General features: G+C 34.0%; 1 protein-coding gene across 11 annotated transcripts in view; it reads right to left on the bottom strand.

Moving 5' to 3' along the window:
• Positions 1-2,143: 2,143 nt before the first annotated feature.
• The window catches only part of LOC129796640 (teneurin-m), a 124,230-nt gene continuing 113,368 nt past the window's right edge, over positions 2,144-13,005 (bottom strand). For 8 of the 11 annotated variants that reach the window (XM_055838736.1, XM_055838735.1, XM_055838740.1 and 5 more), the window contains 10 exons: positions 12,712-12,928; positions 12,454-12,648; positions 12,167-12,376; positions 11,819-12,020; positions 11,566-11,699; positions 11,219-11,426; positions 9,946-9,972; positions 8,154-8,939; positions 3,756-7,803; positions 2,144-3,662 (listed from right to left, as the gene is read on the bottom strand). In XM_055838736.1, the coding sequence (XP_055694711.1) occupies positions 2,895-3,662; positions 3,756-7,803; positions 8,154-8,939; positions 9,946-9,972; positions 11,219-11,426; positions 11,566-11,699; positions 11,819-12,020; positions 12,167-12,376; positions 12,454-12,648; positions 12,712-12,928 (6,795 nt within the window). In that variant the 3' untranslated portion in view covers positions 2,144-2,894. The remainder of the gene's footprint in view (positions 3,663-3,755; positions 7,804-8,153; positions 8,940-9,945; positions 9,973-11,218; positions 11,427-11,565; positions 11,700-11,818; positions 12,021-12,166; positions 12,377-12,453; positions 12,649-12,711; positions 12,929-13,005) is intronic. The other 3 variants (XM_055838741.1, XM_055838734.1, XM_055838739.1) reach the window with 1 other exon arrangement.

Below are 13,005 nucleotides of genomic sequence, written 5' to 3'. Positions count from 1 at the left end.
TTTTTTCTCTCATGAGAATTCATTTCGTTGAATAAAGATCCTCAATAATATATATAGTTGTATGTATGTAAGTAAATTTCTAATATATTAGAAGTAATGTATATTATGTATTAGAATGACAATGATCTTTCGTCGTTCTCATCTGTTTTCTTTTTACCTACCTATAAAAAACATAAGCAGGTATTAAATTAAATGAGTGCTTGTAAATTGTAAGAAAAATAAAAAGAAAGACATAAAATAAAGATTTTTTTAGTTAATGTTCTTGAAAATTTATATTGCCGGAATTTCTTTCATTTTTTTCCTTCCTTCTTTACTTGTCATTACACTAATTTTATGTTTTTTTTCTCCCTTTATTGTATCGTCCGCTTTACTTGCACTCAATCTCTCAATTTATATAGAGAGGTGTTAGAATTTAAGTTAGTGTTTTTATTTTTATTTATTTACCCTGTAGAAGCCAAGAAGTTTCAACTCTTTTTTTGATGTGTGTTAGACCTACCTATAAATGTAGGTTTCATTAATATTTTAAAAAATTTCTTCAATTAGTTTAATTTCTTTGAGACAATTTACGGATGAATTCTATGTATATATGTACGTGGGGGAGGGGAAGTTTGGTTTTTTTCTATTTTATATAAAAATATAATACAATTATTGTTGATCTGTTTTCTTTTTTTAGCTATAAAATGTGTCTTCATACTTTTTTTTTAAAGTCATTTGACCATTAAAAGTATTCATAAGAAAATTATGAATTTATTCCAAAATAATGCCTCAATGAAATGTAAATATAGTACGTGTGTGTATGTTAGGTGTTGAATTGCATATAACAATAATAAGAAATCTTAGATTAGGTCCTTCACATATCATTTTTTTCATTAATAGAATGGCACAATAAATCTAATGACAGCCAAAGTTATTATAATTGCTTTTTGTAATAAATTTTTCGGAGCAAGAAGAAAAAAAAATTTGTTTAACTAAGAAAACTATATAGGAAACCCTTGATTTGATTTTGCTTTAACAAAGAGATTTAGAAGTTTATACCTTCTTCCGGATGAGTGCCAAAAATTGTAGTACCGAACTTGGCGGATCCCCTCTAATCCTCCCAAATCCCTTCTCATTATGAAACATACGCCAAGTTTCCAAATTCTTCATTTATGTGTTATCTATACATCTACTTTATGGGACTCCCTATCGACTAGGTCAATGGCACCTTCTAATAGTACATATTACGCAAAAGAAAAATCTCTATGACAAGTTCCATATTGATTTTCCTTTTCTATTTAAACCATAAAAATACCTACAATAAATATGTATATGTAGGTATTTCCCCAATACTTTCAAACCTTTTTTTTGTAGGGCATGTCTGTATCTCATTTTGTTTTCTATATAGGTATAGGGATGCTGTATATTATGTATATTGTAATGAAATTTTCCTTGGCTGTTTTCTTTTCTTTTTCTTTTTTTTTGCTTTGAAACACATGCAAATGTTTTTTCATAAGGATATGGTTAATGCTTTTTTATTCTTTTTTTTTTGTTAAAGAAAATTGTTTGAAAATATTTGTCAGAAGATACATAAAATTTTTTTTTATTAAAAAGGGAAAAGAAATTTATCTTATATTTGTTTAGTTTATCGCCAGAAACCACTCATGATCCTATAGTTACTCAACTCTTGCTGTCTTTCATTTCTTTTTTAGTCATTAAGAGATAGCGATGATACTTTAAAGATTTTTTTTTGTTAATAAATAGATCTTTCGTGTTAAAAAAATATAGATGTCGATATTTTTTATGCCATTAAATTCTCCATGTGTGTGTTTTTGTTTATTCACTCATTTTTCTTTATTTTATTTTCTTTTGATATTTTCTCTTCTTTTTGTTAACAGAGAGATTTTTGTCTCAAATATCGTTTTTTTTTTACAAATTATAGACAATTTGCGCTATTGTTAAATTTTGTTCCTCGTGATGAGTGAGTATCTTTTCTTTATCTATTTATTTCAATATTATGTAGATTAGCTAAAATATTGTAGTATTGGTATAGTCATGTTGATGGGAGCCAAAAAATAAGTATCTAAGAATGAACTTTTGCAATTTCAATGCGAGATTTTAATCCATTAATTTCCATTTTAATTCTCATTTTGGCTATTTTTTCTTCTTTTTATTTTAATTTCTTGATCTTTTTTGTTATTATTATTTTCTTTCTGAGAAAATATACCTTTTTTTTTATACAGGTTTTCTTTTAAAATATATTTTACATGTAATAAATTACATTTTCTCATTTTCAATGACATGAGACATTTTTCCAGCTTAATCTCCAAATTTTTACCCATCAATGTTTAATATTTTCTTCTCTTGTTTATTTTACTACAAAGTTTATTTAATTTTTTTTTCGAAAATTAGTAGTTGAATTAGATCATTTATGCTACAGAACTTTTGTATTAATTTATTAATTTTCTTTTTAAATGCTCGGAAGTATTTACTTTATTTTTTTTCTTTTGATGTTACTTTTTGTTAAGTACCTATTAGGAATTGAGTAGTTAACTTTGTATGTGATATACGTAACAAGTAAATTAGGTAGTTGCTGTATTAAAAATGATGTATTATTATTCTTTGCTTTTTTTCTATCACAAACTCTGGGATTTTTTTTCTTCAAAACTAATAATTTTGTAGCATAAATATCCATTGATTTTTCTTCTCTCTACTTTACCCAAATTGGGCAGATTTTTGTCTATGATGGGTATAATAATTCATGTTTTGGAATTTTTCAAAACATATTCGTTTTTTATTTCATTTTATTATTAATATAATAGATGTTAATTAAAATTTCATATCACATTTTGTCACGAAAACAGGTGAAGAAACGCTGAAATTTGCGTCTAAAATAATTTCTAATTTTTGCTTTAATCTCACGTATTGTGACGCCTTTGGCGTGATGGTGCTACATTGGAATTTGATGGGTGATGCATGCCACTCTTGCGGCGCTTCCTCTTGGAATCCCGTTGGAAGGAAACATTTCCCGGGTCATCTGCAAGTTGCGGATATTTGTGTATACTATGTATGTCTGTTCCAATGTATCCATCCACATCACCATGGGAGATTAGTTCTTCCTTCTCCTCCTCTGTCCAATCACCGCGTCCTTGGAAGCCCGCAGCAACTAATTGTTTCTCCAATTCCCATGCCCTTTCAACGGCACGCTTATGTGCATGCTTGAGTATTCGATGTCGCTCCTGATCCGGATCTACGCCATACTTAATGATAACAACTGCATCTGGCCCATGAAGCCGGAGTTCTTTGGCTGGTGATCCACTTCCGTGATCATTAATTTCATGTGTTGTTGTATTAAACATCCCACCGAGGCGTTTTAATTCTTCCATGTCATCCCTTAGCTTCAGTACGTTATCTTTGACAAAGTAAAATACATCCTGATCGTGAATACTAAAGTGGAGATCGAGGAAGAAGCTATTATTGAACACAGATGAAACAACATCCTGGACAACACTATTTGATCCATCAACAACGCTCACGAGTGCCCGTCCACCAATGCTGGAAATTAGAACACCTTCTCCAAATACACCTTTACGGTATGCCACACGTGGGAGGAGATTTCTTGTTTTTAATTCCATCTTCAACAGGGGTTTAGGTACAAAATCAAAATCGGAAAATTTCTCATCAATCTGTAAAAAAAAAATTTCAAAAAATTGTGTTTACTATATGATTTACGTTATGTACATACATACATATATAATAAAGCAATAGAAATTAATTACCTTTTCTACAATACACTGCAGTCCCGACATAACTCCAAAATCTGGTGCTAAGAGGGGTGATTTAATTGTTGCTTGTGGAATATGGACAATTCCTTTCGTATATTTAGAGCCTTGAATCATCTTCAAATCATACCCAAAGAGCTTAAGCCATGATTTAATATCTATCATGTACTGCATGGGTTCTTTTGGATTAATTGGATCATTATTGTGGAATCTGTAGATGAATACATCCGTTGGTAAGCTCATTTCTGTTGCCAGTGGTTCCCACAGTGGTGTCATCCACTGCCCAACAGTTGGATCATACAATCTATTTTCAATGTAGATTAATTTTGTATTGGGATCGAGAATTCCACCGTGGAAATCAATGGGGATGAATACATTGGGGTTGGTATTTTTGACAATCCTCCCAAAGGGTGTTCGTTTAATTTCTTGAATTATATTTCCACTTGTATCAAAATACGCCATTGGTGAGCCATTTTGATCTGTTGCCACGTACTGCCGTTGATCTTCGGTCTCAATGGCTATTAAGAGATTACGATCATCATAGAGGAAACGTAGGGTTTTCCCGGTTTTTGGATAGTGTACGTGGGTTACAAGAAGTGGATGGAGTGGATGTGAATAGAAGTATTGGGTTACATTTCCCTTTTCATCGTGACTCGCTACAAGTCTAGCGCGATCATCATAGAAATACCAAGTTTGGAATTTTTCCCTCTCAAAAGCATGTATGAGTTGTCCACGATTGTTGTACCGATACTTTTGTTCACCCCTACGGACCACATATCCCCTAGCATCGTAGCTATTGAATTCAACATCACCAACTTGGATTACCCGATCACCTGTATCATAGCCCAAATTAGTTTTATCTCCCTGCTCTAGAACACCGACAGTATTGCCATTTTCATCATAGAGATACTTCCAATTATTGGTCCCAATCACTTCCATCACATGCCCATCAGCATTGTAGGTAACTTTATCGGATGATGTCACCCGACCAATTGTTGTTTTATGCGTTTTAATGCGATTGCGGGTGTTGTAATCCAATTCCAAGCGATATACATCGGCAGCTTTTACATTAATTAGCACACTCTTTACCCTACCATGATCATCAAAGTCCGTAATCATTATGTATTGCTTAGCTGAATCCTGGATGACTGTTCGATTGAAGGCATTCCGGGTGATTTTAAGATCACTCACAGATTCCAAATAGCCCAAATTTTGGCTGTACTTATACTTGGTCATTGGCAGGTCTTTTTCATCGATATCAATTTCAATACCATTAAGACGAGCATTTCCGTCGTATTGATACTTAAAGTGTGCCGCTGCTAAGCCACTCTTGGAGCCAAATTTAATTTTCTCCTCCTTATTGAGGCCAATGTGATATTTAAATTCGCGCTTTAGCTCAAAGCCAGGATCAATAATATCAACAGATTTTACCAAGCTTGTTGTCTCTTGGTACGCATAGTGGGTTGATGATAGTCCAGCTAGAACTGTTTCCAACCGTCCAGCAGCATCGTAGACAAATGCAACTTTTCCCGATTGATGTGGGTGGATTTTGGCTAAAATTTGTCCTTCGTCGTTGTAGAGAATTTCAAAAGGATGCCGATTGATTGGGGAGAAATATTGATATTTGAAGAAACCAAGAGATGTCTGCAGGGAGAATGAATGAATATGCCCCCGCGGTGTTGTGAGTGATTGTAGTGCTCCAGCATCATCGTACTGTAGTAAATAATCCGATCTTCGTGGTGTTGTAACTTTCAATGGGAGACTACTAAACATATCCTTGAAACTGTACACAATTGACGATTGATCGCCATATTTAATTTCATTTAGACGCCCCGAACGATCAAACGTATAGGATTCCTGAAGATCACCCCATTTCCATGATGTCAGCCGTCCAAAACGATCGTATTCCAGCTCAACATCTGCATATTCCCCAGATTGGGGTTTAAAGCTAATGGGTCTAGCACTACGATCATATGTAACGTTTAGCAGCTCAATCTTCTCATCAACCATCGCAACAACTGATTGGGTATCACGATCATATTCGAGAGTTAGAATATTCTCCCCGTTTACACGAAGTTTCCGCCCAATTTGTGCTATAGGACGTTGACTTTTGCCCTTGCCTTGAACACGACGGATGAAGTAGCGCCATTCAAAGCGATTTGCAAGATCACCTCCAATCTCTGTTCTCTGTTTCGCCGGTACGGGGTAGCTTTCACCCAAAAGTGGATCAATTTCAGCCAAAATACTATATGGAATGGATTCCATGCTGACTGAATGTCCCCATTGTGTTGTACTTGCTGTACTACCATCACCCAGCACTGTAGTCTTGGTATCCGCCTCACCAATGCGCGTAACCACACTTGAGCCTTGAATCAGCATTGATACCTCACGTTGGCTATTCTCGGTTACCTTTATTGTGGCACCTTTGATGCTAAGATCGAAAGTTAAATCAATTACTTTTCCCGTTGGTGTCACAGCTGATGTTAAACGACCAAATTCATCATAATTATACACATATGATCGTCCAGTTGAATCCAATTTTGTCTTCAGCAACCCCGATGGTCCGTGATATTCAAAAGTTACATTGTAATTATCGGGCGTACTTAGCTCATGTAGCATCTTCATTCGTGTCATCCGCAGACGACATTTTTGCCCCTTGGTATTTTCAATGCTATTCACTTGACTCGTATAATCCCTCAAGAGGAAAACTTTATTTCCCGCAGCATCAGTTACCGTACTCAATTTTCCATTGGACGTATTAACGTTGTACGTGAAGGTATAGCTTGTTTCACCGGTGAGAATATTCTTTGTTGCAATATGTTGGCCAAAACGATTGAAAACATAAATTTCCTGAGTTTCAGGTGAATAAATTTCATATTCTCTCGAAGCACTTGTCTCAGGTATGCTCGAGATTACCGATCGAATGCGATAATTTGCCTGATCAGCAATATGAACATGACCGTCAGGGGTACAAGCAAGAGCTGAGATGGTGTTAAATTTAGCACTTGTTGCAAGGTAGTGATCAGCCTCGTAGCAATCACATCCCCTCTCGAGACAATTGCATTTTGATTCAGCCCCCGCGAAGGATATAATTTTCCCATCAGTCCCAATAACACGTATCCTGTTGATTCTCTGGGAATCACTTTCAGCCACAAAGAGATCACCAGTCGGTCCAAATGCCAAACTTTGGGGCATAACTAATGTTGCATGTGATGCCAAATCACTGTCATATGCTGCATTTGTTGATGCACAATGCAATGGTCGTCCTGCCACTACACGTACCCTCCCATCAGGAGCCATACGCAAGATCATGTGATCATCAATGATGTGTAGGGTATCATCTAGTGGATTAACAGCCAACTCCGTGGGCCATCTTAGGTGCATTTCCTCAAGTTTTAGCGTCCCCTCGCATGGGATCGGTTTCCAATGGGATTTATGCATGTGATTCCCAATGAGGGTTGTTACAATCCCATCCCGATCCACCATACGGATATTTGTACCATCGGCAAAGTACAGCACATTATTCGATGATATGGCAATACCCTTTGGATAGGCCAACTTTGCATCTTTAGCTGGTGCCCCATCGCCACAGTGTGCCTCATCACCGGGTAGGCATCGTTCACCTGAACCCACAATTGGTTCCCAATTGTGTTCAGGATTGCTGTAGTCGTCGACATTTTTTACTTTAATAATTTGATGATTCTCCGGATCGGATATGTAGAGCGCACCATCCAGTGGACTCAGTGCCATGTGGTATCTGTAGGATACTCTCGTTGCATTAAGCTTAACAATTGTACGAACAGTACCATCAGTTCGAATGCGTCTGATGTAATTGAAATCCCCAACAAAGAGACTTCCATCCGCAGCAGCAGATAGGGCAACAGGAGCCAAAAGACGTTGCTTCGCGGCAGTACCATCGCATTCTGAACAATCTAAAGGACGTTGATGTCCATCACCCATTGTTGTAAGAATAACTCTTGGCTTATGCTTCAAATATATATTACTACCGTCGCCTTTTTGGAGAATTCCTTCGTGGAAGTTGTATCTGTAAAAATTTAAGAGAAAAACTCAATTTTCTTGTTCCATGTGATTAAATTAATTAAATGAATCAAATATTGGTCAATAATTGATATATCAATAAGATCAGTCAATCAATTATTGATCGATAATTGACCAAGGGTTTATCAAAATCAAGTTAAATCTTATTGCTCAATAATTGATCCCTAATTGAGAACCTACATTGACTCAATATTGATAAAAAAAAATCATTTGACATTTTTAATTTGCTTGAAAGTTCACAATTTAATTTTTTTAAACATATTTTAGCTTGAAAATTTTTTAAAATATGAACTAAAAATTTTCTTATTCAATTAAAGAAGAATTGAATGAATTTACCTGTGATGAATATCAAGATTCCATCCTCCAACTTCGCTAATTGTCATATCGTGTCCACTTAGCTTAGTTGTCTGTACCTCCCAAATGATGTCTTTGCAATCTGAATATTGATATCCAACTTTTACAATTGCCGTCGTTACGCCATACACCTTCTGCCGGTAGATATTTAATCTATTCCACGGATAGGTGTATTTAATACCTGGATCAGCTTCGAAAATTCTTTCAAAGAGAATTCCTTCAATTGTGATTTTTAAATGAATTAAATTTAATGTTGGCGGTATGTTGTCGGGGGTTAATTGAAGTTTAATCGTTGATTGGTACCCAGCAGCGCGGGAGCTGTGGTAGACGAGATTGAGTCCCGTTCCTGGTATCTGTATTGATTCCTGAACAACTTGAGATTCAGCTAAGATGGCACTCCGATCGGGGCACGCGCCCTGGAATCCGTGCTTCCATGTAGCCAATACTACGGGTTTCATGGTATCGTAGTCATGCGAAAAGCATGTGTGTGTAATAGTTGGGCCCGCCTTGTCCTCTTGCATTGACATAATGACCGTATCAATGATAACTACTTCATTCCAAGGAATCTGAACAATTCGGGTCTGTGGTCTAAATGGTGACCGTCCAAATTGCAACGTTACAGCACCACCACCATTGACCATCAAGTCAAACCATCCATCATCACGTGTCAATGTGAAACCCTCCAGGGGGGTGGTTGTACTCACGCGTACGCCAACTAAGCCCATATTAAGAGATGTCACTACACGGCCTCTGATTACGGCAGAACGACTGGAAATAATTAAAATTTATTTAAAAAAAAAAATTTAATCTTAGGAATTTTGCAAGAAAATTCTAAAGAAATAAAAAAATGTAAAAACAAGTAATTTGTAAAAAAAACTATGGTATTTAATTACGTAATCATTGACTCTTTTGCAAAGAGTCAATTTTTTTGTGATTTATATTGGATTGAAGATTGTTCAATGAACAATTCTTTTCCAGCGATTTTTTTTTCAATTATGAAATTATAAATTGTACGTATGTCTTACTATAAATATATTCAAAAAAAAAAATAAAACATAAAAAAACTTAAAACATACACAGGGTGTTTAGTTTAGCAAACGCAATAACTAATGTGTTGTTAATAAAATATGTTTTATTTTGGTTAAACAACAAATGGACAGCATGTATAACACGTCAGACAATTTGAAGGGAAAATTAGTTAGGATGACATGCACAAAAAGATCAACACAAGTAAATAATGTGTGGTGGTTTCTACACGAAGAAGGACATTGTTTGAGAGACACCCTTTTCCATAATTTTAAATGGAAAAAAAATGATATAACGTTCTATATCACGCTTATATGGTTGCAATAAGAGTTTACATATTTATTGGAAAATTCTTGAATATTTTTTTGGACAATTTAACAAAAAGGTAGGTAAAAAGATAGTTTTGGAAATAATAATGATTGTCATATAATAAGAATCTTTTTTATACAATTAAAGAAATTTTTTTTATCATTAAATAGATTTTTTGATAAATTATTATCTTCTCTCTGAAATGAACATTTTTGACCTTTTCTTTGATATTGATTAAAACGATAAACACAATGATGTGTTTGAGTGGAAAAAGAACTACTAAATGTGTTTTATATATAATGAAAAAAATTAAAAAAAAAAATAAAACTTCAAACAGTGAAGACTAAAAAACAAAAAAAAACTATATAGAAAAAAATCTAATCTAATTTATATAGATTATAAATTTTTCCTTTTAATTTTCAACACACTCTTTGCTTACCTTGCATTGAAATAATTCCAAAAGAAGCTGCTCGACCAGAAAAAGCAAAGGATTTGTGTTAGATTTTATCGCTATGACGTGAATTTGATTAATTTTGATAGAGAAATTTATATAGGTATGTATTAGTTTCCTTGCCCAATTTTTTTTTTAATTTATAAAAATAAAACACAAATAAAAGAACCAATCAACTGCGCATGCCTTGCCAATTAGATTATATTATTCAAAGAAAAATAACTAAAAAAAGATTGATATGTGTATTATGTATATTATATTCTACGTATGTAAGTAATAAAATCATGATTTTTATAAAAAAAAAATTATTACATATTTTGTAAATTTGCACGGTTATCTAAGAGTCTTAAAATTTTGATAATATTGATTTTTTTTATCCTCAAATGTAACCCACAGTGTAATGATTTCCATGTTGAAAATATACACACTGTTCACTGTTCAGTGAGTCACGCCCGAGAGTCACGTTCATAGAGTTATTTTTTTAAATTCTTTCTTTATACTAATTTTTCGAAAGCTAACCTGAATGCGTTGATTTTTTACATATTCAAATGTATATAACTTAAAATTGTACTGCCAATGTATTTTATGAAAAAGTTTTAACGAATAATTTGACTATTTTCCGATCAATTATAGCTTTTCCCAACTATATATGCTTTACAAAATGATATGGAAAAGACTGGGAAAGAAGAAGCAATGTCAAAATTTAATGAATTAAAACGATTAAAATGTCACAAAGTGCAGAGATAAAAATAAAAAAAAACTTTATAATATGATTTATATGAGCAGGTGAAATAATTTTATTTTGGTGAAAAAAAAAAAACATTTAACATGTGAGACAGAGATTAACACAATAGAATAATCACGAGGACACAACATTATATATGTATATATTTCTTAGGAATATATGTATGTATGTATTCATAAAATAATTATGATTTGTGTAGATAAAGATTTTTTTAACAAACTTTTTTTCTTGCATTTAACAAAAAAGGAAACGAAATGAACGATCAAATTCACAATGAGATGTCTATGAAAAATAAAATAAGATTTGATCTGCAGGTTATGCACAAATACATTTTGATATTAAAAAAAGAAAATGAGAATAGCATTTAAATAAAAAGAAATGGTTTTCTTCATTGAAATTTGCATATAATTAATTTTAGAGTAAGAATGGAATTTTAATACGATTCGATTGTACCTCTTTTCTTCATTTAATTTGTAAGGTAAGTAATTAATTTCTATAATTATCCTTCTGACATACCTCTCGTTAAATGTCTCCAATCTGGCATAGTTTTGTAAGCTTCCTTCGTCAATAATGAATTTCATTCTTTCGAAAAAGCTCGCAGTTATGGCGGGTGGTTGCTTTCTCAGAAGAACATCAATGGGTTTTGGGGCAGAAACACACAATTGACTCATTCGACATTCATGACCTAAGCAACATTCGGGATCCTCACAATCAACTAGGCCGTCTGAAATAGCAAAAAATATTTTTTTTCTTTTAATTCTACCTTTTTTTTGTTTATGAATCTTTTAATTATTAAGTAGAAAATTGAAAAAGCAAAGAAATTCTAAGGATAGTATGTACGCGAAGTCTTCACACATACATACCTTTATCATTGTCTTTGTTATCATTGCAATTCTGTTCTAGGGGAACTGCACAATCTGGCCCATCCCAACCCTCAAAGCAGCGACACTCCCATAATCCTTCACTACCAACACGGCACTGTCCATGAGTTGAGCACCTTAAATAAATAAAAAAAAAATAAATATTAATTTCTAATTTTTATTGTTTGTCATTTAAAAGTTACCGAATATTCTTTAACGGAAAAAATATATATAAAGGTATAGACATAAAATTTACCCAGATGGACATCCCTCGATGGTGCAATGTTTGCCATTCCAACCACTAACGCAGAGGCATGTTCCATTTTTGCATTGCCCATGTTCGTTACATCGAGAGTCACAGAGTTTCATATTGCAATATTCACCACCCCATCCTACGTTACAGGAGCATGTCTCTCCTACGCAACGACCATGTTGGCCACAATCCAGGTCACACAGTTCTATGGTGTATGGTACATAATGAAAAAGAAATATACACATATTTAAAACAAATAATAAATATATTTTTAAAAATTGTAAATATGATATCCATTTTGATTTATTATATTTTTTGTGGAATTTAATTATTAGGTACCCACGTACATACCTTTGGAACAATCATCACCACTCCATTTGGCTTCACAATTGCAAACTTGAGTGTCCAAATTGAATGTACCATGGCCTGAGCAATCGGGAAGACATTGCAATGCATCTTTGTCCATTGTAGCGCAATCCAAACCCTTCCAGCCCTTCTTGCAAATGCAGGTACCATCAGCACAGAAACCATGTCCTGAGCACGTGGGATGCGGACAGTCAACTGATGAGAATTGAGAGATATTATACTATTAGTATTTTGTTCATTTAATAATAAAAATTTTCCACCAAAAAACTCACCTTCTTCACAGAATTTTCCCTTATGACCGCGAATACATTGGCATTTACCACTAACACAGTGTCCATGCCCATTGCAATCGGGAATTTCGCATTCATCATGCCTCAGGGAACATTCCTTTCCCTTCCAACCAGGATTGCATTGGCATTCACCATTAATATATTCGCCACGTTGAGAGCAGAGAACTGGGCAAACACCTAGGAAAGAATTGCGAAGAATCAAAAAGAAGGTGATGAAAATATTATTTTTTCTTAACTTACTATCACTACAGTCATCTCCTCCAAAGCCAGGATTGCACTGACAATGCCCAAGGAGGCACTGGCCATTCCCAGAACATCCATTTGGGCAATTTTGTGTCATATCTTCAGCAACTGCCGCGTAGAATGTAATCTCTTGCTCATCTCCATCATCATTGTATAACGATACGAACCAATGTCCAGGTTCCATATAGCGCGTTACTTCACGACTCACCGAAGGCTATTTATGATAAAAAGTAATGAGAAATTATAGTATATTTTCATGCAAATCTTATACTTTTGACATACATTTATTAT

The sequence above is a fragment of the Lutzomyia longipalpis genome, chromosome 4 (genome assembly GCF_024334085.1).
Source record: "Lutzomyia longipalpis isolate SR_M1_2022 chromosome 4, ASM2433408v1".
NCBI lineage: Eukaryota > Metazoa > Arthropoda > Insecta > Diptera > Psychodidae > Lutzomyia > Lutzomyia longipalpis.
This window is presented reverse-complemented; position numbering and strand designations above follow the sequence as displayed.